The sequence below is a fragment of the Melospiza melodia genome, chromosome 6 (assembly GCF_035770615.1).
Source record: "Melospiza melodia melodia isolate bMelMel2 chromosome 6, bMelMel2.pri, whole genome shotgun sequence".
Classification (NCBI taxonomy): domain Eukaryota; kingdom Metazoa; phylum Chordata; class Aves; order Passeriformes; family Passerellidae; genus Melospiza; species Melospiza melodia.
The window spans coordinates 11,995,578-12,021,970 of NC_086199.1; the positions used below are offsets into that span (position 1 = coordinate 11,995,578).

At 38.7% G+C, this 26,393-nt stretch overlaps 1 protein-coding gene across 4 annotated transcripts in view; it reads left to right on the forward strand.

The window, feature by feature from the left end:
* The window catches only part of BEGAIN (brain enriched guanylate kinase associated), a 160,162-nt gene that overhangs the window by 19,099 nt on the left and 114,670 nt on the right, over positions 1 to 26,393 (forward strand). For all 4 annotated transcript variants that reach the window (XM_063159946.1, XM_063159947.1, XM_063159949.1 and 1 more), the window contains one exon: positions 26,001 to 26,029. In XM_063159946.1, coding sequence (XP_063016016.1) covers positions 26,001 to 26,029 — 29 coding nt within the window. The remainder of the gene's footprint in view (positions 1 to 26,000; positions 26,030 to 26,393) is intronic.

Below are 26,393 nucleotides of genomic sequence, written 5' to 3' on the forward strand. Positions count from 1 at the left end.
ATCTAACTGGAGTAAAATAAAAGTTTACTTATTAATATGAACCCACCACAGCAAGCATTTTGGGGAAAGAAAAGAGGGAATCAGAATTACATTAATCTGCCAAAGCTGCATTTGCAGCACTCTGTTTCCTCGGTAGGCTTGGTGAGCCATGGGTTTTAGTCTCCCATCAGAAAACATCATATTAAAACTTTGATCCCAACAAATTCAAAGAACAGAAACTTTTATGAATTATGGGGTAGTTGAAAAGGATTTTACACTAAATGTGGGTCCTATAAATTATGCCTAGCTGCCCCAACAGCATGACTCATGTCTCAGAATATCAGGAACTTTTGGTTTTGACCTCAGGTCAGATAAGGAGAAGAAGGACCCATATGGGAATCTATTTTATATTTATAAAATATATTTTTTTTCACAAAGCTGAAAAAAATGGTATTTTCACAGACTAGCAGAAGCATTTGTTTCAACCACTTCCTCTTTGCAAAGCAGCTTAAATTTGACCTTCTTAGATGAAACTCTTCAGTGCCAGGAGGTTTGGGTGACAGGAAAAGACATCTTGTGGATAAGGAAGAAGTAGATGCCATAAATCTTGAGTTTAAAACATGATATTCTCAAAATTAAGCTGGGAAGATAAGGGAGGAAATATTAAAAGGTAGAGGAAAAACTGATTGGAAAATCTTATTGAGAGATACGTTCATGATCCTTAGTTGAGACCAGGGTCTCAGGGGTACCAAAACTATTTGCTATTAGCAAGTAGTGCCTTTCTTTTGAGATACCATTGCTTTCTATCAACAGAGAGTAAATAAAATATGCAATTCTGCTTCTTTATCTCAGCTGGAAACTACAGTCGTGTGTTTATGCCCCGGTGTAATACTCTTGAGAGGATGCTTTTGAAATTCCAAAAATGCTGATTTCCCAAAAGTAAGCAGCTACTTATCAAGTTTAAAGAAACCTTTCCTGTATAGAAATTCACTCTTAGTTGAAAAGCCTTCAAATAAATGGGGGTTTTTTCTGTGTCACCCGTATTCAGTACCTAGAATGGACAAAAATTGTTTAAGGATCCCACTGTCTCCATGTCTCACTGCTGTGTATCTACATCCAACTTCTTTTCCTTTTTCATTACCAAAAGGGAATTTCCAAACCTTCTTCAGAAATTAACATTGAAAAAACCCAAGGGAGCTGGATACACCAGTGTTGGAGCACCTCTTGCTGAACAACTCTCTCCTAGACTGTAGTCTGCAGAGCCTTCTCTTGTGACACTGTTGGCCAACAGCTCTCAATTTCTGACACTAAATTCAATACCTGCAAAGACAAACTAAAATTATTCAAATCACATCTGTATCTGTTGAGCTTATGAGCTGTTTGCATTAATATTTGATGTTAGCTGAGCAAGAATGATCAGGGATATGGCAGTCTCAGCCCTCTGCTCCCTGCTTGGATAGAGAGACTATTTTAAACAAAAGAGAATGAGGAATAAATACCAGGCCTACTCACTTGCTCTCTTAAAAATGAAGAGATATTTTCCCCCAAAGAGCAGCTATTCCCTGGATAACTGTAGTAAAAAACCCCGCTGTGTGAGCATGGCTAAAATGAGCAGCTATTGAGGATTCCAAAGCTGGTTCACAAGCACTTATTTCTCCAGCAGCCAGCCAGACCTTGGCTCGGCTTGCGACGCTGCGCGGTGCCGCGAGCGCACGGAGAGCACCAGGCACATCCTATTCCTGGAGACTCAGGGCTGATTCACAGCCTTGACAGGGGAAAACTGGGAGTGCTGGTAAGAGAGCAGGATGTTCAGAGGAGCAGCAGTCAGGGGCTGGAGGGCATGAGCAGAACTTGGTGACACTGGAAAGTGCCCAGGGCACGGGGCTGGAGCTGCCCCCGGCTGACCCAGCAGAGCCAGGGGAGCCCCAGCCCCACAATGGGATGCCAAGGGAGCAGAGATGGAGGCAGCGCTGTGCCAAGAGCTTCCATCCTGCCACTCCCACCCAGCCAATCCCCAAGCAGCAGTAGAAGATGAAATATTGCCCAGTTATCATAAGGAGGAAACAGAACGACCATATTGCAGCCCATGCAAAACCGGAGTTACTCATGGAGTAACAAATCGCTAACAAAATCTTCCTAAAATTTACTTCATAAGTGCCCACATTCACCAGCAAAATGCAGAAAAGATCCTTCTTTTTCCCTGGATAAACCTGTCTTCTCTTGCTTCCTTCTGTGATGTTGTAGTAAAACAAAATGGAAGCTAAACCAGTCAGCAGTTCCGTGAGGGAAGTGTACAGTCCATTGTAATCAATGCAGTTAATTAAAAATACAATTAAAACAGAATCAGTCATGAGAATTGGAACACAATAAATAATTAAAACAAAATTAGTTTGGCTCTTTTGTTGAGCCACTCAGTCCCCATTTAAAAGTAAATGGCTTTTTACTTCATTGATAGCTACAAAAGCAGACCTCTGCAGCCCCAAGTTCTTCCAGTGTTAAGGTGGAAATGTGTAAGGTCTTCTCCCCTTCCTCTTTCTCTACACACCTTCCACAACCAATCTGCCATTCAACTCCCAGTGCTGCAAAATCAGGAGCTGGTCTGAGGAGCTGCAAATACAGAGCAGAAAAGCAGCATATGGTAGTAGAAAATAACAAAATGCCTGTTAATTATTCCAACCAAACATGAAACATTTCCCTACAGCAGGAGGGAAGCTGTTGGCAAATTATTATTTATGCGTTTATTTGTGTTGGAAATAGGCAAGGGCAGAAAGAAGTGAGACTGTTCCACTCACAAGCTACTGGCAGCTTTTTTGTGTCATATTGCTCATAATCGTTCTGGAGTATAGAAACTAACATTGCAGGAAGCAACCTAGGAAGGAAAGAGGCTTTGTTCTTCAACCACCAGGCCTTCAGAACAAGTGTTGGGTACTAACATAATGCTAATGTTTCATTTCTGAGCTCAGGTCTGCAGGAATTCCTTTTACAGGTGATTGCATCTCTCACTGATATTACCCCAGCAGTGTTGCAGCTCTATAAATTGTGTATTGACAGCTCTGGTTGGTTTCCTGCTTTTCTTGTATTTGCATTCATTCACATCTTAAATGTTCCTTCCTTCCTTGAAGGAAATAAATCTCTCCTCCATGTTGGGAAATGTGAGTAACAAAGAGTGGGATGCTGAGAAGAAAGTTTCAGCTTTCACTTTCCCATTGCATAAGCTTTCAAGTTCTTCCAGTTGAGAAGGAAGAAACAAATGAACCTTCCTGGCTGAGTCACTATTTAATAACGCAATAATTAACTAAACATCATGACAAGCAGGCATTAAGTATTTTCTACTCCTAATGAACTTCCATCATCAGAAGAAAAACAAGAGGTAACTCTTCTAGTAACTCAGTTATTTTAGTACCCCTGATCAATATCTTGATTTTTACATTTCTCAAAGTTATGAAGCCTAATAGCTATAATAAATATTAGTATGTGTCCTTAAAGCTACAATGGAATTTTATGTAGGTGCATATGTACTGCTGTAATTTGTAGGATGAACTGGCTAACAAATGTCTTTTAAATCCTTACTTTCTGTGGAACAACAATTGTTAACACCACAGCTGTTCCAATGATTGTTACTTATTCTGCCAACAATTATTTTCCAGATAAACATTGTGGTAAAGTGTAGGTAAATTTAGATACAGATTTATAGGGAATAAAATTGGCTTTTCTTACAATTGTCTCCACTGCTTTATTGTGTAACTTTGGGTAAGGGTCAAATTTGGCAGTTCCTCAGTTTCTCCAGCTGCAAAATAAAAATAACTCTTAATCAGTTTGTTTAGTGTTTCAAGATGCTCTCATAAAATGGATGTGTTGCAAAAACATCTTTAGAAAAATGAGGAATCCTTATTCTAATATATGCTGGAAATTTTTCCTAGCCCCCTGTAGTACTTATCAAATCTATGATATTTAGGAGTGTTTCTGTTCTTGCTATTCTGAAGTGTTTATGCCTTGCTTTGGTTTTTGTTAAAAACTTTTAAGATGTAGCCTGCAACTGAAAACATGGGATCTTTTCCTGGAATAGATAATTATACAGATAATTAAATAGATTATGATGAGTAAATAATTAAATTACATTATGATGAGTGTTAGAATATCATATAATCTTTCTATCTGAGAGAAAACAACTAAGAAGTGAAAGAGGCTCCCCATGGAAGTGGACACAGCATTGAGCCCATCAAAGTGTTTGGACAATGTTCTCAGGCCCCTCGTGTGATCTTTGGGGTGTCCTGTGCAGGGCCAGGAGTGGGACTCGATGACCCTGATGGGTCCATTCCAACTCAGGATAGTCTATGAACATTTGGGCAATCTGGCCAAAAAGGTGAAGGTCTGGCATTGCTTCAGTCCCTCTAGAGGCACTGAGGGACAACAGAATCTTGTGCTTACTGCCCTAATACTCTAAGCCATGAATATATGTTTATTTCATTCCTCAGGTTTCTAAAATTATTTATAGTGAACGGTCCTTTTCCAGCGGGCAGTTTTGCATGCCTCATTCCCAGGTCAACTTAATTAGACACACACTCACCAAAAGAATTACCTGTTTCTACAAATGACTCTACACTTTCTTTTTTTTTCACTAGAGCACATAGATTGACACTGAATTGTGTCATTAATACCTTTTTATTATTTCACACAGCATAGTTCATGAACCTCCTAGTCATAACAGAATTTTGCTTGTTGAAAAGAAAATTTCTGTATTGCAGTTGATAATTTTTGCTCCAGAACAGTAAGACTGATTATTTCCAAAGTTACTTACACCCTATTATCACATAACCTCATTATTTTTCTTCCAGATTAGCCATAAACTCTGTAAACCTTAGTAATAGCACTAATGTGTTTACTAGGAAAATTCCTTGAGCATCAGGTATAACAGGTTTTTCTAACAAAGGAGTTGGATGTGTAAAACTAAATCTGCTATGCTGTCTTCCTTGGTCTTATTAAGGGCATCAAAATCAATGAACATATTAACGCCTTTGTGTACCATCTAAATTTATCTCCCTGAAGAAATTATTCTTTTGTACTTATGTAGTTCCAGTTGGGATGGATGCAGCAAAAATAAAATAGAATCATAAAACCATGGGATCAACAAAGTTGGAGGAGACCTTTAAGATCATCCAGTCCAACCATTAACTCGTCACTGGCCCTGTAACCCCTAAACCACTAAACCACATCACCCAGCACCATACCCAGATATCTCTGGAACCCCTCCAGGGATGGTAACTTTCCAAACTCCCTGGGCAATCTATTCCTATTAATATATTTAAGTAGGTCCATGGAGAATGTCAATGCACTGTCAACCCCTGAAAACTTTGATCTATGTAGAATGACTGAATGTCATGGCAAATGTTACTGTCTTGTCTCAGGTTTGTCCTGTCTTCCAGCAGTCAGTGCCTTTTCTGCCAGACAGAGCTGGCAGGACTTGCAGCCTGCAAAGCTGCTGTGGTTCAGACTTAGTTCAGTTGCAGACTTTCTATATTTGCACTTTCCTTTTATAGCTCAGAACTAAAAATATCTTACATTTCTATGTCAAGTACAGCACTCAAACCCCTGTAATGCAGCTTTGCAGTTAAATTACCATCTGGATTAACTGTAAACTATTAATTTAAGTTGAAGTGCAGCAGAACTTGTTACTGTGAGAAATAAATCTACCTTTTTATTATCTTGCTTTCCACTGTCATCTATTGCCTTCACAGACGATAGGTGCACCATTAAAATATTTTCCAGTTGTCATCTGTATTTCCCCAAATACCTGATCTAGCAGGCCTTTTTCACAGCTCTGCTTCTCTTTAATATTTCTGCAATTTTATTTACCACTGGTGCAATGGGCTGTTGCACGTTCACCTTGGGCTACAGCTCTTCAAATAAATTCTTTTTATTCAGTGATGCATTTCTACCTCTCTCCATTAAAATACATTAAAAGTTAACTGACAGCCATGTCACTGTTTTATATTAATGCTTTACCTCTCAAAATATTAATAGAGAACTCAGGGAAAAAAAAAAAAAAAAACAAACCCAAGTGCTCAAAGAACTATAGCTTTTTGTGCACTTCTGACATAAAAGCCTGAAATTATCTATTACTGGGTTTTATTTATTTGTGAAAAAGTGTGATTTAAGAATTATGACAAATACTGCAAGTAGGAAGTCTAATGATACATGTGCTGTTATTATCAATGTATTATGCATTACAGCCACTGTGGAACTACTCATTACTGGGATGTGAAGTCAAAGGCAAAGCAGTAGGGCTTGAGAACCTAATCTTGCAAACAGTGTGAGGGAGTGTGCTTCCTGATGTGCCAGGCAATGAAACAAACAGGCAGGAGAATACTCACTTGTGCTTGGAGTCACCACTTGTCCTCATTCTTGGGATGTATTCCCAAACTGGATGAGATGTGTGTGACAGGTATTGCTTGGAGGTGAGAGGGGTTATCTCTGGGATTGATTCCCAGGACAAAAATGGTGATGTTTCTCTGGAATCTCATCACTCCTCAGCTGGTCAGCCTGGCAGCCAAGCAAACTTCCAGTGCCCAGTAATCCTGATTCTGTACCATTTGAGACTTTGGTTTGTATTCCCTCTACTACCATTGTCCTTTCAATCTTTTGATGGAAGGAAAACAAAACACAGCTGCCCAGTGCAAAGGAAGTGCAATGTGCTTCAGTCAAGTCCCCAGTCTTAGCAGCAAGGACCAAAGGACACCCCCAAAAGAAGGCATTGCACAGTCCTCACAGAGCCTGAGTCTCAGCTTATGATGCTAAATAATTGCAACAGCTGATTTCTCAGTTTGAGTCTTGCATAATCACAGCAGGTTGGAAGGAAATAATCAGACTGGGTTTTTTTCAAAGTTCTATAAAGTGCCATCACTCTGATAAGAAATACTGTAATGTTGCCATCCTTATAGACAGTGTCAACTTCACACTCTGGCCAAAGTTCCCCGAAGGACTGATGAATTTAAAAGAACAGCTGTAACAGTCTTTTACGGATATTTGATTTAATATGACATGATGCTTTCTTTTGAAAAATGTATGGAGCTATACTATGGCAATAAAACACTTTTACAGTGCATACAAAACAGACTAACTACTCTTCAGAGAGTTGTTTCAAAGGAAATCACCTTACAAGAATCTGAAAAATCAAGTCTAAGAGTATTAAGCCTTTTCATTGGTGATTGCAAGGAAAATCTTTCATGATTAATTCTTGGTTAATGCAAACATTCATAGTGTGATAAACAATTATTATCAGGACAGAGTGATCTCACTTCTAACTTAATGAAAGAACATTTAAATAGTCAATGATAAAATCATTTATCCAGGTGTAGGAAACTAAGATCATACTTGGAGACCATAAAACAGAGGCTACTGGAGATTGAGGAGTTCTGTTTAGCTGAAAAGAATCTAACATAACCTTGGACTTGAAACTTAAATGGGATGGAACTTTAAAGAGGTATATTCACCTCTGTGCACAGAGTAAAGCAAGATCAGCCTTAGAAAGACTGAAAAATTTCGAGGCTTTTGAAGAAAGACACAATTATCCCGTGACTGAAGAAATTCACGTGTGTGGAAATGGATTCAAAGAATATATGCTCCATGGCTATTCCAGACCAGAGGCAAGGCTGACTGGTGTGTAATTCTCCAATTTTTCCTTCTCAGAGGCTTTTTAAAGTCATAAAAGATTACATATGCCACATTTGGTAGGTCCCAGGGAAATGTGTACCAGCTGAATGAAGTCAGGAATGACTAAAAGAGAAGTAAAATTTTTGTCATTCAAAACAACCAAGGAAAAAGAAACTTTAAGGCTAAATGTTCAAAGACGTTAATAAAAGTTAAAGGCTAAATATAAAGGCGACTGCTGAGTCATACTTTAGCAATAATGTAGGAAAAGGAGATGAAAAGTGAAGGGAAAACCCTTAAAGATGCATAAACTTATTCAGAAAAATCAGTAGACAAAAGATTTCAAGGAGAACTAACAGACCTGGAAGAAGATAGGGCACAAGGCAAAGTTCAATACTGACAATCCAAGTGGGCATGCTGACAAGAAGTTTAAATTTATTGTGGAGGAAAAGACAGGAACAAAAACCCTCATGGAAAACCCAGTAGTAAGATCTGCTCAACACTGCTGTAGTTAAAACACTACACAGGCAGGAAAATTTTAATTTTTCGGACCATATAACTATGGTCTAGAAAATAATTCTGATCATCACCTTGCCAACAACAATCAGAAAGAGAGCTTGTAGGAAAGATGAACTAAAATTTAAAAGACTTCTTTAGGAAGAGACAGCAAAAAGAGCACATTATCTTCAGGAGAAACATATATGGAACCATGGTTAGAAAAATGATTGTCAGGTGCTCCATTTTCTGCTTTCATAATGCAAGAATGAAAGACTTAAATGACACAGAAAGGCAATAAGATCAAAACTGATCAAAAGTGATTTTTAAATAGAGTAAGTTGCATTGAGCTTATTGTCACAAAACAACCTGAAGGCCTGAAAAGATCAATAGGAATCAGAGTGAAGTCAGACATTCATCTGAAAGTATATAAATCCCCAGGCAGCAAGGCATAATCCAAATTCTATCTGGCAGGAATTTGAAAGTTAGTGCCTACTTATGAGTTCTTCCCCAATCACTCACTATGTCACTTCATGCATTTTCTTGTGAAACATTAGAGGTAGGACTTTTAGTTTTTATGCTACAATACTGGGAACATTGAATTCCAAAGTGCAACTCTGGAGATCATTGATGTGGAAAACTAGGAAGGAGGGGAGTGTTTAGGTCATCACCAAGCTAAATTCAACTGTATACAGTGGTAGAAAAATATGGAAGGATATAAATCCATGCCACATGTTTTTGAAGAGTTATTCTAACTTTCATAAGGATATATGCAATGTTTGCAGAACAAGAGAAATTCTATTGGCCAACTGATACCAATACCTGGGGAAAGAAAGCAACAACAATGAAGACTCTTTGTGTTTAAACCTTTGTTTCTCCCAAATAAAGTTTCAATGATGTCATGGCTTTTCTCTTTGCTTTTCAGAAATGTACCAACCGGTGTAATAAAAAGTATGAATGCTCCCTATAAAACTTGACTGGCTCATTTCATGTGTGTCAGTTATTGCTCTAAAGAGGAAAAAAAGCAGCTTTTCTTTTTGAAATAATGACCTGGCAGCACGAAATATTTCTTTCAGAGGGTTCATTTGGCTTTGTAGGCATGGCCTCGATGCTAGACTGGCCTCAGTGCAGCCTTAAAGAGGAGATGATCCCAGCAGCCCTTTCCTAGTGATGTCTGAAGTACAGGCTTCCAGGCAAATCCCTGCCATTCCCTTTGGTCTAAGAGAGAGAACCATGATGTCATCTTCTCACTGATAAATACTAATACCAAACCAGAAGTTAAAGAGAATTCTCTATGTTAGAGGAATATGCCTGTTGGAGGGAAGTCTGGAAACAGTTGCATCAAACAGCAAAAATCACAAAGGAGATCAACAGAGGCAGAATTTCAGTCTGTAAATTTAGATCCTTTCCCAGTTGTAAAAGATATCATAGGAAAGGCTTTCTTTGGTTGGCTCTGACATTTTCCTACAGTGTTTGTGAAAAAGTCTCTTGGTAAGTTGACTTAAAAAATGTCATAATATTATATACCAAAATTTTTCTGCTAAGCCTTATCTTTTCCATTTGCTCCTAGATTTTCTAGATATGTTCTTTTTAACTCTTTCCTAATTTAGTTAATTATCTCACTCCCTTTTATTTTATGCTTCATATAATTTTTTTGCTTCAATGGATTCTGTATTCTGCCACATTGGGGATAATCCTTTCTCTGGTTCTCTTACTTGAGTTCCTCATGTTTTCACTGTTTGAAGGAGTAAATGTACAGCTGTATGAGATGACAATTCTCTATTCTGAAGTTCTCCCTGTGGCTTTTTTCTGTTTTGTCCACTCAGAAAGCTATTTGCCCCTACATATCTTGTAGGTGTTTATATGCTCTACTCTTTATCGATCTGCCTATCCCTGATTAATGTCTCAGGCAGATTCTCAGCCCTAAAATTCCTCTACTTCACTACAAAGCATTTGGCAGATGCATAGCCTCCCTTTGTTTATTTCTGGACAAGGGCTATTATTTTACAGCTTTATATTCACAACGGTATTGTAACACCAAAGACCACTACCAACATAAATGTGCCTTCAGTTTAATTTATACCTAATTTAATGCCCCATTTCCTTACCATAGTAAGGCACTAGTGTTTTAAAGATATGATACTGCCTGTGGGTTTTTTTTAAATGAGTCCATCTCCTTTTGCTTCTGAAGATTTCACAGTCCTTGGTTCTTTTTCTCTCCTTGTTATATTGTGAAACTTTGTTTACAATTTTTGTTTTACTTGTATCAATGCAGAGACACTAAGGCACAAATCCATCTCCTGGATAGTCCCATTGTCACTCAAAGAATGAAGTTAAAAGCAAGATTTGTGAAACTAGATGAAGTCTTGAACCACAGCAACATCTTCCCTCTTTGATACAAAAAATCAATTTAAATGCAAAATAAAACCTTTGACAGATACAAAATATATTTCAGTTTATAGAGCTTAACTAGTTGAATCTTTATTAGTTGTGTTATCCTTGTCTTTTTCATGTAATCAGTGCAGTAATAATACAGCTTTCTTAACTGAAATAAAATTATGATTGTAATTGTCACTGTATGATTGTGACATAAATATACAGGAAGAAACAATGATATTTGTGGTGCTGGTAAAATGCAAATTGTAGGATAGATGGAGACTTAAACCCTAAACCTCCACATGTGAGTGCAATTATTTATCTTGGTGATAGTAGGGTTTGAGAAGCTTAATGGAAAGGAAATCTGAAGTAGATGAAGGAATTGAATCAAGGTTTCTAACAAGATTTCTTCGCTGCTTGAATCACAATCTCCCTTTTTAGCTGACTTCTTAAAAGTCACTTTGTCTTCATTTAACCTTGACTGGGAAGCCAGCATGTGGTGACACTATTTATAAAGCACTATTCATTAACTTATTAGGGTCACGTTTAGATGCTTGTTCCTCCAAGCCTGTGCAATATCCTTGAGTCTTTGCAAGACCGTTCTTGTTCATCCCATTTGTCCTTCTGATGCCCAAACCTGCCATTCTCCTACAGCAGTGATGGGAGTTCAAACTTTGCCCAGCCCCTTTGAAATAATGACAGCTAAAGAAAACCCACCCTCAAAACAGCAGTTCTGCTGCCAGTGGAGCAAAATCCTCTCTTTTTCCATTTGTATCTATCCAGAAGTATTTTTTAAATAGTTAAGAGGGACACTGTGGCTGAAGTCACTTTGGTGAGGCTCTGCTCAGTCTCTTCCACTGACACTTAGTAAGGGAGAACCTTCCCTGGCCCATATTGAAAGCATTTCTTCTACAAACACTCAGTGTTTGGTGACTTTCTGTTGACCTCCTGAGACAGAGAGCGGTTCTGTAACATCTCTGCAGGTTGGGAAAAGTGAGAACCTCTGCTCCCCAACTCTTTGTCAGGAGTTCATCAGAACACCATTAGCCTAGCAAAGCACTGGAAGACACAATTTCAAAGGAATAATACTTCTCTTACAAATTTATTTAGTGCAACATGACAAGTTTGCAGGTGTATGCTGTCATTATTTGATACCTCTCCATTCTTCTTCTCTCTATAGACTTTTGATAGGCTCTCCTTACATTTCAGCCCCTTTTTATAATCTCAACAGCAGCCACCTGGGATGTGAATAGGTGGCTGACTGACCTTGGTCAATAGCACTGCTTGACATATGGTCTGTGGCTCAGAAATAATATGGGGTCACAAAAGAGTACAGTTTGCCTAATCTGTCTGCCTTATAACAAGAATTCAAACTTGAGGACAAGCTGTGCTATGGTGCTAAACAGCGATGCAGGCATAAAGAAACAAACTCTTGTTGAGTAGAGAAAAAAGGTATTTCTTTACAGTCAGGAAACTCCATCATCATTCTTTGCTAGTTAAGGGGTAGGATAAAAATAGAGGAAGAGTAGGATAAAAATAGCAACACATTGTCTAACTATTTTAGGCCTGTTTACAATCTTTATTTTTTGCTTATAATCTCACTTTTAAATAAATAAAGGTTGTAAAAAGCTTTCCTTTGGGACCATTGCAGTAATCATCTGAGTGGCTGTATCCATAGACAGCACACACCAGTGAACTCACAGAAAAAAATTTCCTTGCCCTTACAATAACTTCTAAAAAAATTCTTAATATCATAGCTCCATACAAGGGCACAATCAGATATCTGCAATATTTCTTAGCAGTTTAAGAAATCCGGAAGATCTAGAAATACCTGCTTACAACTCCTCAAAAGAGGGCCATAGCCCTCAGTTACAGAGAACTTCATTACCTGGAGATTCCCCCTCCACTTTGCTGCAGCTTTACTCACTGATTGCATGCATAGAAATTGGTGGCAGCTCTTTTCAGTATGCTACAAATAGAAATGCTTTCAACAGAAGGAAAGCTCCCTGCTTCTTGCACTCAAGAGCTCAGGCAGGGCTGCTCTGGAGGAGACAGACACGACACTGCCTCTCAAATGCTTCGCTTCTGTTCTGTCACCTCTTTTTTCTCCCTAAAATAAGCCAAGCAGATATTGTGACCACAAATGGTCAGTTATTCTTTGCCTGTAAGAGGAATAAGGAAAAGCCATTTTTATCTTTGTGAAGCCTCTATAATGAGCATAATAAAGACAAAACTAATGAGATTCTTTGGCATTTAAACAATAATCAGTAGAAATGGATGAGAAATGCTGTACATTGTCTAACTATCTCCACTGCCCTACAGAGACTTAGCATGCATGTGTTCTTTATAGCTCAGCTCCATATGGGAAGATAAATTTTTGCTAATTCTGAGATTCCTGAGAAGCTATTTCATGCAGTTCTTTGTTTAAATCTTTTGTCTCTTCAGAAAGGCATGGTTGAGGGGGGACAAAAAAACCATTTGTGAACTCTCCTTATTTTTCAGAAATAGGAATTTCACTCCCTTACAATAAGTTCTGCCTGGCACCATGGTCCTTCCTGCTTCATTCATTAAAAATAGCAATGCAGCAGCATGAATAAATCCTTTGGGATTCTACATTAAATGCAGAGTCTTGCATCCTGGGCTGGCTTACATCTGTGTAGCCCTTTTGATGTCTGTTGGCACACCACTGCAGCTGTCCCTCAGAGTAGGCATTTGAATTGATTAACATGCTTGCTCCTTTTTTATTTCACTCCTGCTCCCAGGGCCTCACCCTGAAAGATTTACTGCAGTTTGGAGGGGTAAGGCACTCTGTAGATGCTCTGAGGACAAGATAATTGCTGAATCAAAATCTCCCATAAGGGTGTGAGCTTTGGACTTTGCTTTCAAGATTTAAATTCTCTATTTCTCAGCATGTGCATAAAAAATTGTCAGAGAATAATCTCCTAATAAGATGCCTGTAGATAACCAGGGGAAGAGAGAGGAGCAGTCCTTTAAAATATTGCCCACTAAAATTTAGACAGTAAATCTTCTGTCCAGCAAGTAATTAAACACATAAATAGTCACATGAAGTTCACTGGGACTACTCATATAAACAATTATTAGTATAAGCATTTGCACTACTGGGATTTAGTAATGCAGATCTAATTAAACAAAACAAAAATGGTTAGCAACCCAAACTGAGTTGAGTCACTGTCAGAACTGTTGCTGACTAGTGCATTGTTATTCTGGACTGAAGATATAAACCAAGATTCTTTCTTTCTTTCATTAGGTGTGGATCCCAATGTTTTATTTTGCAATATCTAGTGGCATTAACATATTTTAAGAACTATCAAAGAGAAGATTTTTACAGGATCTGTGGTTGCTAGGAGACTGCTGTTTCATCCTGCAAATCTTCCACACTGCAAAGAGCAAACTGGCAATAATCAGGGTTTTCCTGCCAGACAGCACTCAAACAACTGAAGTTTATGGCTTATTGTTTAAAAATTGTGATTTAAACTAAACTTTGTACAACAGGAAAATTTAAGAGTCCTAGGATATCTCCAAGTAGGTATGTATCTATAATATGGCACCCTTAAATCCTTTTTTAATCAATAGTACCTTGGGTGTCTGATATCTAGAATCTTGTTTTCAGTGTGGTGACAAGTCTTTGCCAGCATAGGAAGAGCTGAACTCATTTAAGTCAGTTCAGATGGAGAGTTTGGCCATCCCCAGGCCCACCATTTCCATTGCCTTGCAGGCAGACAATCTGCACCCTGAGCACCCTCAAACCACATCCTTTACCAACTGCACCTCTGGCACCTCCCTGGTTACAGCCACAGAAACAGGAGTGCATTGGTCTCCCTGGCACCCAAACATCTCAGAACGTGTGCAGGCCGAGGCAGGGGTGCCACAGTGGAGTTTTACATTGACTCCATCTCTTAATCTTATCTGAATTAGAGGAAATATCCCATATCTGCTAAATCAGAGTAATTTATTGTGGTCATTGAGAGGGAATAGTAAGAATCTCAGAAATCACTGGGGTCTATAATCTGGTGATTTTTAAAATTCTGTATTCTTTATGACCCAGGAGCTCTGCTAGGCACAAGATCGTGCTATTTTCAATGAAACAACACTTGTATTCAGATCTCTGTATCAGTTTTATGCTCTAGTGGATCACTGCCTTTAGCACGGTTTAAATAGGTATATGCTACAAAGGTATACACCTATGAAGAATAATGTCTATTTTCTCATTCATGACTTTTCAGTTATTCAGTGTAACATCACAATGTTAAACCCCAATCTATCGGCAATTGGAGCCAGCCTTTTTATGGATTTTAATCCTGATCCTATTTAACTGCAAATGCCTTCATTTCCCCTCGTGCGCCAGGACAGAGCAATGTTCTGATCTGATCCTTCACTGTCCTCATCTAGCACATTGGCCAAACTCTTTTCTCCTTCAAAGGAGAGTACCAAGACAAAGAGTATCTGAAAGAAAGTGCCCATGGGGACAAAAGGGGCAGGAGAGAGGAAAAGGGGTAAAACATTAGCTGAAGTCACATTGTGGGTGACTGTCATTCCTTTCAGAAAAAACTATAGCTTCCCTCAGAATCTTCTGATAATCTTCTACTTACCCTCTAATGATTCAAACTTGGATTGTAATTATATTTAAGCACTTTATAATTTCAATCTAAAACCTGACAGTTCCATGCAATTACATGTCCTAAATGTGGGACTTGTCCCCCACTATGGTAAGATTCTATAGTAATAGTAGCAATGAACATGGCTGAATCATTGACAAATTCAACCTTAACTATCTTCTTGTGCTTGCCTTGACAACTAGACTATTGAATTCCAACAGTATGAAAATCTAAAAATAGCACTGTGTGAAGAAAGACTGCAGGCAAAGCCACTAGATAATTCAAGCTCAATGCTTCTGTGAAATGTGACACGTGCAAAAGCCAGATGTAATTTTAACAATACAGCTTCCTTTTTGACAAAGGAATCTCCAGAGTCTGATTTAATGTCTCCACAGTAAAGCCTAGCAATTCCACGTTTTGTGTAGGAGTAAGAACAGACTTCTTTAAACTCCCAGAAAAGAACCCCTGAGAAGAATACTAATGCACAGTGAAGTGAAAATAAAAAGACCTCTGATGACCCTGTAGCAATTAAGACACCATCCAAGTCCAGCATAAAAGTTATCTTGTATTATAGTTCAAATTATTACGGTGACACCAGTGGACTCAGCAATGCTGACACACACCAGTAACAGTGTGCCTTTGCAGAAACAAAAATCACTACAGCTTAGGAAATATTTCCTAGACAATATTGGAGTGGGAACCTGCCTGGCTCATGCAGGAGTGCAGAGGGAAGCTGGAAAAAGGAGTTTTCTTACTTTCATACCCTGCCTAGAAAGTACTAAATAGACAGATGAAGTAGTCAGAAAATTAGTTAAAAACTTGGGAGAATAAAGTTCAAGTCTCTTCTGCCTTTTAACTGACACTGCCTGGCCTTGGGACTCCCTTAAGGAACTTGAGCTTTCTTTAAAACAGGTATATGTCTAAGCCCTATCTTACCTAGCAGATTATTTGATGGTAATTAATATTCACCATCTTAAGGCTCTAAGTGAGTTATCCATATAATTACATCCATCTCTAATATAGATATATATTAGGAATATATGATGACTCCTCTTCTGGGCCTCCATGTGGATAGCAGAAGACACTACAATTTAACAGAAAAGGACTGAGATATGCCTGTTTTACAGGTGCATAATTTGCATGTAGCCTAACACAACTGAGGGCACAAATGTACAAGGCAGGTTTTGCACTGGCATAAAAAGAAAAGCAGCACCAACCAACAGCACTTCTAGGAATATGATCTGTTTGCTTCCCCATATTTATATTTTCCTGGCACATAAGTCAAAGTTGTGACTAGAACAAGTTCATTTCATTTGAGTAACATCCTAATTCCCTTCCAGTCTGCTCTGGCTGTGGGGAGACTATTTTTATCTTTTGGGAAGTTCCTATTCCTTTGGTGAAGACTGGTTTGAAGGAGGAAGATCAAAGTTCTCCTTAGCATTATTCTCTGGCCTCATTCTTTTATTGCTTAAGTAAAGTTCTCTTAAACAATTACAGGCAAAAATCCAAACGATCCATCACAGGCTGGGGCTTTTTATTCCCTGGAATTACTGTTGTTCCAGAAATAGATGTAGCACCACTGGTATGACTTTGAAGCCCCACTCCTGTTGGTTGGAAGTAGGATGAAAAATAAGGTGAATCAATAAACAGATACTGTTTTCCACCAGTGTTGTGACAGGAGAAGTGAAAGCTTTGAAGTTTGCCTTTGTTTTGAAGGAAATATCTGTGACACTGCCTGGGTATGTTGGTGCACCTTGTTTAGTTTACTCTTGCCTGTCCATAGACAAGTTCATAAGTGACAAAAGTCACAAACACAAAAGTCCTACTTTTAGGAGACTTGCTCAAGTCCCCAGTGTACAGGTCCCAGTGGTGCCTTGAGAACTGACTCATGTCAAAGGCAGTAAAGCAGAGAGAAAACTCCATTTGTTGTAAGAAAAATTTGCACTGATTTGTATTGGCCTTAGTTAATGGACTCAGAAGAGTCAGGAAAACCATAAAAGGTGTCTAGTCTGCCCTCCTGCCCCAAGAAAGGAAAGTTGTTGGCAAATCCTTCCAGTCTTTATGGAACGTGCCACAGGTATTATGGGAAATCTCCTCAGCACATAACTATCTCTGTGATTAAAATAATACCTCTAACGCTTTCTCTACATTTTTTGTCTTCACTTTGAATCCATGATTTCCTATTTAATCCACACTGAAAATGAAAAATGGTAGATTTCATTCTCTACAGCTATCTTTACCCTGTTTGAATAACAAATATCTTTATTCATCGCAATCTTGATTTTGGTATGCAGTTTTTTGGTTTCCTAGTACTCTGGTTGCCCTCCTCTGAACCTTTCCCTTAGGGGTGGTTCTGAACACAGGGTACAGAACTAAGGACAATAACAAAACCTAAAGGTGAAGTTTTGTTTAACAGGTCCCCATATGATTACTTTTATCACCTGGACAGGTATGGATGCACAAAATGCATGTTTTGTAACAAACAAAGTTCCACAAGTGTAGGATGTATGAATTTTGCAGTTCTGCTCCCACTCCATCTCTTGCTCCCACTTCCCATCTTCAACATTCATGAACAAAACATCCTCACTATGCAGGGACATATGTAGAGATAGAAAGATGCAAACACAGAAGTTTCTAGGAGCAGCTATGTCAGAATTCATGTGCCATCCATGGTGAGCCAAGCTTTGGTCCCACCCGGTACAAATCCACACCTACCCAGGCAGGAGTCAGTGCACCAGGACATTGCAGCTACTCCTGACTGGCTCAGACACCACTTTTTATTATCTATTGACAAACAGGATCTTTTAAAATGACAAATTCTGTGGCTAAGTGCTTTAATATCACGTGTGTAATGGCAGTTACCACAGTCTGTGTTACAACAGCCACATACGTGCGCTGGCAACGTGCAGTTAGCAGTGTTATGTATTAGTTTAGGAGACATAGACCCCATTTAGTCAACTAGATTGCATTTACTCTTTCTCAGTCTCACATAATGTATTTACAGCTACACTGTCACTGGTGGGGTCGCATTGGATGGGACTGAAGAGTACAGAGGATTGGAAGCAGTGTGGCTTCACCTCACTATTTTAATCTTTTGTGACGTTACTGCATCAGAGGATGATGAACAACTCTGAAGAAAACAGTTCATCAATCCATGGTCACAAGTGCTGCTGTGTGGCTGCACCCTAAAGGAAACAAAACCACTGCACAGATCTGTGCCTACTCGTGTTGGTCAGGTCATGGAACATTTCATTTGAAGAGTTTGCACAGCTCCTAGCACTATGGATCCTCATCTCTGCTGATGACTACAAGGACTGTTTTCATAAAAACCAAGCATTTAATCACAGTAGTTACATGCACAGATTCAAATAATCAGATTGAGCAAAAATGAATTATTTAAGTGGAGTCTGAACTATCATTTTAAGGTAGTAAGCCCACTATTTTCAATGGTCTTTTGCTCAGGTTTCCCAGTGACATGGATGGTTTTCCCAGTGACATGGAGAAGAGGTGTAGCTTCTTTTGGGACCATTTTTTGGGAGAAACGACAGCATTCATGCTACTTGGGGGTACTGGGTATGACAGAAATCAGCTTGACTCATTGAAACAGCCATTTAAAAGCAGAACCTCCAGTGATATAAATCAGCAAGACTTCACTTCAGTGGAGCTCTGCTAATTTACCCCTGCTGGGAATGTGGTTTTGAGACTTTACAGAGTGAAAAAGAAACTAAGGAAGCAAAATCAAGATTCTAAAATATTAGGAAATAAAACAGCTTGAGAATGCTATATTTTCCCAACCATGCAAAAGAGAAGCCTTTAGGTTACAGTTTGAATTTTATATGTTGCTATTTGATACATGTTCACACATGCAGGATGTGTCATGGAGAATTTAAATGCCTGTTGTGAGAAAAATTCCCAATATTTCTTTTTATCTTATTTCTCTTATGGTTATTTCCCAGTCTGTTTCAGCCAAAATTCAGTGAGATCAGACCTTGCTAATGATTTTTAGAATATAGTGATAAAAAGGTCTTCAGCTATACAGACAGAAAAACAAAAGAAAAAAAGAAAGAAGGAAGACCTATTGTATGTTGAAGGTCAGACAGAAGGTCAGAATAACTTAGATCTTGTCCAGTTATTAAGGAGATACTCTCCCTCATCTTTCAGTATGAATGATAGTGAACAGGGAATATTTGAAGGATATCTGAAGAAGGATGAGGAAGGTTTAACAGAAACCATCATAAGTAAGGCAAATTACTACTATTCACTCTGCTGATGTCAGGAATCCTGCAGTAATCCCCAGTCCAAAATCTTGCTCAATTGACACATGAATAGGCAAGCTCAGAAGCAAAACTTTTCTCTGTGTGCAATGGTACAAATACATCCTAAGTGGTGAAGAGAAAATGTAACATGAAGCGAAACGAAGGCTTCATGGTCAAGCAACTTGAGCAATCGAGGATGAAGAGAGGTGGCATAAAACATGACAATTTTTGCAAAAGTAACTTTTTGTTAAGAGAAGCAATTTCACACGCAGGGAACAAGTCATGATCTATCTAGATTTGCACAAAGTAGCTCATAAAGTGCGCAGTTGAGAATTAGTGTCTAAAAGTTATAAAATAGAGAGTAATTCAAGATGATTAATCTGAATGAAAAGCCTATGTAAATGTTAAAACGGAAGACTGTAATGTTGGAAAGGGATTATTGGAATTTTCAAAGAAGATTTTTAGACATATTTTGTTTCAAATAATTGTTAGTGACTCTGAGCCAATAAACAGGTTTGCCTAAATAATAAAGGCATTTCAAGGTATTGACAACAATTAGGAAGCTCATATAAGAACTGGTTTATTTGTAAGCAGGGTAATGGAATTTTAACATAACATATCCACATCAATACTTTATTTTGTGGAGCTCATAATTTGTCAGCAGCAGAGAAACAGAGATCCAGGTATGTTGTTAGACAGTAAAACAGCTGTGAGCCTCAAATGAGAGAGAAGCACAAGAAATCTGAGACAATCCTGAGATGCACTGCAGATATATTTTCTTTAGAGTCACTGAAGCATACATCCACCATACAAGGTACTGCCAAGGTGCTTTGTACATAATGTATATTCTGATTACTCATTTTCAAATCAGATTTGAGATAATTTGGAACAGATCCAGAGAAGGAATACCGAAATGACTGAGGGAAAGGAATACAATCTTATGAGAGCAGCCAGAGAATCACATCTTGTTTTCCTGCTTAGATAAAGCATCTCTTCATAAATGTGTATGGGAATCTAAAAACAGGGTGGGAGTAATAAGCTTTAAACATAAAATTGGTACAAGATCAAAGAGAGAACTGGTCATACAAAATTTAACATGGTTAAAATCACCCTCCAATTTCAATCAATTTAATAATGTTCAGAAAAAACAGGGTAAATCTGTTTCAAGATGGATCCCAGCAGCCTTATGAACATTGCATGATGGAGTACTGGTGTTCTGGTGCAGTGTAAATATTCTGGGTGTTGAACTTAATCACCTGCTCTAAGAATTAAAAAGACAATTTATCTTTTTGTTTTCTGAGTTAGGTCCATTTGTCCATAGCCATGTTTTTGCTGTTTGCAGTTTGTCCCAAATGTCTGAGTTTTCATTTGTAACTTAATGTTACTGTGGAGGATTTCTTCTTTCACCCCAAGAAACACTGGAATGTGGTCCCAGTTAGAGAGAGAATCCTGGGAAAGTGCAATGCTAATCTTGGTGGTGTGGAGAGATTTGTTATGACTTACTTGTGGTTGGTAAGTCTAAATTGGTTGGCAAATGCTTTGCCTTGTGTCCAACATGAAAACCCTCCACAGCTTAATGGAACCCTCCCATTATTTCTAATACGTGTGACATTCCTCTTCCCAAGATAAAATGTTTTTCATTCCATTGGCTCCAAAAAGTTCAATACTATGGAAAGAAAAAAGGCTGTTATCCTTGGCATCTTCTGCCTTCTTCCCTCAGTGTTAAACCTCTTCATGTTTCATACATGAAATACCTTCAGATGAGCATAGTGGAGGTGCTTTATGGCCCATGGTGTGGACACATGCTTTCTGAGCAAAATATCTATTATAGTGGCAACTGTGGAGACTTGGAATCAATTTTCTATGTACCTCCATGAAAATTTCAGGAAAGAATTTTACAGGAAGATGATCCTTCTTTTGTAAACATCTATCAGATACATTCAATACAATCAAATGCAAATGGACACTTCCTCCAGCTCTTTTAAACTTTCTATAGATTAAATTTTACTCTTTCTTCAGGCATTGCCTGAGTGGTACTTTAAAGCCAATAAAAGAAATCTCTAAAAATTGATTAACATCTAATTAAAGATTGATCCTATCAAATTATGTAGTCTGTAATTTTTATTAAATCCAATCTTTAACTCTTGTCCTCTGTAGGAAAAAAAAAGGAAAAAGGACCATAATTTCTATCAATAAAACTTTAGTACAACAGGGAGCAGAAAAGAGTTTTAAAGTAATACAGTTGGATTGAAAACATGTGACAGTCTACAAATGTGCCAGAAATCCAGACAACTTTTCTTGTGAATGAGCTCTCATTTACAGCTTTCCTCAACAAAGAAATAAAAGTAACTTCCACCATAATAAACAAATCTGAGTGAACAGTAAGATTAAATGAGTGGCAGTAACTTCCTGCTACTCTTTCTTTTCTGGTACCTCTGGTAGCAACAAGCCAAAGTGCAACTCCAAAGTCACTGAACACAGTGGGAGGACTTGGTGAGCACTGAGCCAGACCCTGGGTCCAGTCCCTCCCTCTAAAACGAAAAGCTTTTCCAAGAAAACAAAAACTAATAAGTAAAATTAAAAATTCACTTCCAGGGTACTTATTTTTCACATGTACATTGGGCAGATGCAGAAGGATGAAAATTAACCTCAATATCTTCGAGGAAGGAAATTCCTTTAGACATCAGAAAGATCTAAAATCCCATGATTGCTTATCCCTCAAAAAGGGATCATAAAGGAAATAAAGCATAAACACAATGTGAACTGAATAGAATGATGGATCACTTTTTCATTAAAAAATATATAGGTTCAATAATCAGTACTATAGACCCTGATTATATAAAAAACCCAAATAACTGGATCACTACACTAAGTTTTATGTATGTCAATGACTAAGAATGAATATTCTTAGTCTTGACTTTGCAAATGACTTTGTTCTCAAAGAATATCAAAGAATGTCAACTTGCAATCTGGAATAAGTAAGGGGTGGGGAATTATATTAAAAAATAAAATAAAAAAAATAAAAGAAAGAAAGGTAACTGAGTTCTATTTCAATATCTGCTCAAAAATGTACTTTTAAATGTTTAACACTTCCAAAAAAGGTGAGTCTTGGTAGTTGTTTGGTGCATCACATTTGCTTCCTTCAAACACTTGGAAAAAAAATCAGGTTTCTATTAATATTATTAGTCATTGCCCAAAAGTGCTTCTAGGGATAGTTGCCATGCCATGTCTTTAAAAATTAAAATCTTCAAACCTCAGTATTTTAAGTCTCAGTATTTTAAGTAAAGAGACTGTATATAGAAATGTAGCCTATTGAGTTACCCAGACCAAACTTTTTATTAAAAGCAAAACTTGTTATTTTTAGGCTAATTAAATAAATTCTTTAGTCATACTGCTTTGATATTGAAAAAAAAAATCCCATGTAAATAAATCACATCTGATATTTTTATAATTAAAGGTAATTACTGATCTTAATTTAAAATATTTAATTGAAAAAATCACACAGCTTCAATCACTGCTCAGTTTAGGCATCAAGAATCACTTGAAATGAATCAACACACTAGCAAGCAACAATTTATGGATGACTTACCATTAAGGACATTCTTGCACCAACCTTTACTTCAGTCTATCTGCTTGAAATAGGTCCCATAAGAGTTTGAGGACAAGATTTGTCCTTAAAGTGGCCAATTCAGAGCTGTTTAGACTATATTATTGAATCAGTTCAGGAAGATGTTTCAGATAGGAGCCTTCATAGACAGCAGTGGGAGGATGATGCCGCCTCTAAAATTCCACAGGCTAAATCAATGGCAGGGATCTGGCTAGGAGCAGCAATCTTGCCTTAGTAAAAATGTCACCTTGTAATTACAGAGCTTTTTCAGAAAACCACAGACTTTTGAAATAGTTGTGAGTTGTTTAGGCTTTTTGGGGGGAAAAAGAAAAAAAAAGGAAAAAAACTAAATGTAGAGATAAGGAGGAAATGGGAGAAGAAGAAAAAGGAAAAAATGGTATAAAACATTACTTTTCTAAGGGACACAGCTATCTGGGAAAATAAACTGCTTGGGATGAAAGCTATGTTTCTACAGATGCTCCTGTCCTTGTTTTCACCACTTTTTGTATCAGTTACACTCATTTGACCCCCTAGGCTGAAAGCCAGGGCAATCTGCTGAAGAACACCCAGGCTCTAGTCCTGTCCTGTGCTCCAATTTATTTACTGGCAGTGCATCCCTGTCAAAAGATGCAATGGAGCATTGCAGTGCTGCAGCCCAGAGATGTCTCTGACCCGGGGCAGAGCATCCTCCTTGGGGAGGATTGATCTGACCCCAAAGTTTCCACATCAGAGGGGAGAGATAAATACCTTTACTGCACAACCTGCCAGTGAAAGGCAGAATAGAACATCCTCAATGGTCCAAAGGAAAAATGGCCATATTACATGGAACAAAGAGCTTTCACTGTGAGAGGTAAAAAACCCAGCCCTACCAGGGAAAAAAAAAAAAAAAAAAAAAAAAAAAAAAAAAAAAAAAAAAAAAAGAAAAGAAAAAAGAAAAGTAATTGCATCTTGGTTTAGTTTTCTTGTTTGAATTAGTGTTAGGCATTTGCTGAGCTTTTTTCTCCCTACTAATTTCCTGTCAGGATTGGCAGCCAATGACTCACTTGCGTTCACAGATGAGTATCACCAAAACATTAGTCTACAGCTCCTCTTTTCCATACTTTGATTTAATCACACAAAGCAACCCCCACACTGACCCCGGGAGTGCAGCATTATTCAAAGCACTAGGCAAAAGCAAGGCCAGGTGTCTTCCCTTGATGGCTGCAGATATTGCCATAATAGAAGCTCTGAAATCAGGTATTCTAAGTACTCTGTCTGCACAGCAACTCCCAGAGTTCATGACAAAGAAATAGTGAGCAGCCATGCAAAAGAACTGTCATCTCCCCAAAATTTAAAGGAACACGATGAGCAGGGCTGTGTTGGAGAGCTCATGTCTGGAGAGCCAAGCTGGCAAACGAGTGGGTCTGCCATAGATTCTCATGCCCAGGGAGAAAGCCTCTGTGGTTCATTTTCTGATCAGCAAAGCCTCTGTGGTTCATTTTCTGAGCAGCAATGTTGAATCTATTTCCTGTGCACTACAGAATATGCAGGATTCAATGGACAGACACAAATTAGACAAAGCAATTATGGGTCCTTGGGTTACATTTTTAATCTCAAGGTTCCACACACAACCTTGTGTTTCCAACACAGCAGGTATGCAATACATGTTTACATAGCAAGGACCATGTAATCAAGCATTACATATGTTACTGAGAAAATGAGGAGGGTTTTTCCTGCAGCTGGCTTCTTGCCTACCAAGTTATGGTGCATGGCTAAAATCCTTAATGTTTGACATCAGAAACTGCAGTGCAAACACCAACCTGACTGACAACTTCTCTAATGGGCAAATCAGAAGTAAATGAGAAAAAGGGAAGACAAGTGACCCAACGAAGAACCAACAATTTGTCATTTGGGATGTTTTATTAGGCAGTTTGACAAATTTCCTGCTGGTTAACTGATTAAATTTACATTCTCTGTTTTTAATCTTTAATTTATTTCATACTCAAATATGATTGTTAGCCATTAATCAATAAGGTTTAAAGTGCTCATGATTAATGGCCAATGCTTTCAGTATAAATAAGAGATTCTGTGATGCTGAGATTTATCTGGCTCTAGAGATTGCAGGATTGCTCTGAGTGCTCATTCCTTAGTTACAATAAAGCGGGACTGGGAGAATTGATGAGATTCTGCACCAGTGCTGTGCTGAAACGAAACGGGAGCAGCTATTTAGGATCTGCACGAGATAATGACAAAAAAGAAACCAAAGGGTTAACAAGACTATGCCAACAAGTAGCGCTGGAGAAATTAATGAATCTCCGGGCTATAGACAAGCAGGAATTTACAGCATCTACATGGGGAAAAGGACCGAGGCAGGTTGCTGGAATGAGCAGGCAGGGCCGTGGGGATCTGTGGGGATGCGGGCAGAGCCGAGCATGGGCCGGGGGCAGCGGGAGCTGCAGGCGGGGCAGCGGCACACGAAGGGTTAACCCGGCGCCTCCGTGCATTGAGATGCTAATTGTCAAGATAGTGCATTACTTGAGGAAAGTCATTTGATTACTCGAAACTCCCACGAAGGAGGCGAGCTGGTGTCCTTCCATCTGTCGGGCTCCGCGCAAGATGATGAATTGAGCTCCGAATTCACGTGTGATGAAGTCACTGTCAATCCCCGGCAGCCCGGCCCGCTGCCATGCCCACCGCGCCGAGGGCAGCACCGCAATTCAACTTTCCCTGGGAAACCCAGGAGGCTCACTAACCTGTTACTTGCCGCTGCTCGCTTTGGGGCTTTTTTTTTTTTTTTTTTTTTTTTTTCCCTTTCTCCTTCTTTATTTTCCCCTCCCCGTTGTGTGGCTCAGCGCTACAACTGAGTCATTGGGTGCCCGTGGCCGCGGGCACGCCGGGCTCCGCTCCGCTCCCCGCTCCGCTCCCCGCTCCGCTCGGCTGGCGCAGATGCGCGGCCGAAGCGTTCGGAAAGCCTTAACTATGCATAGATCTGCGGAGTGAATGTCTGCTCTCATTCACTTGCTCCTGTTATTTGATTTCTTGTAGGCCTCTGCGGCAGAAATGGAGAAAATAAGGTAAGTGAGACAGTTTATTTACATCTCGTTGTAGAGGAGAAATGTTCTGTTGCTCAATGCACAATACAGGCTCTTGGAAAATGTCTTGCTTAACGCGATCAGAGTAGAATGCTGGACTGCATGATGATGCAAGGCAAGCTGTGCTTTAGAGACAAAAGGAAAGGAATGTGGTTGTTCTAGTAAATCTGTTTTGCAGGGATGTCAATTCAGAAAGCATGTTTTACACACAAACATGTTTTATTGCCAGATGCAGAGCGTATTTGATTATATAAATGTTGTAGCCACTTGTCCATTTACTGCAAGAGCCTGCCTTTCCATTTAATGAGCAAAGTGGATCAATAATTCATGAAAAAGCTGAAGAAAA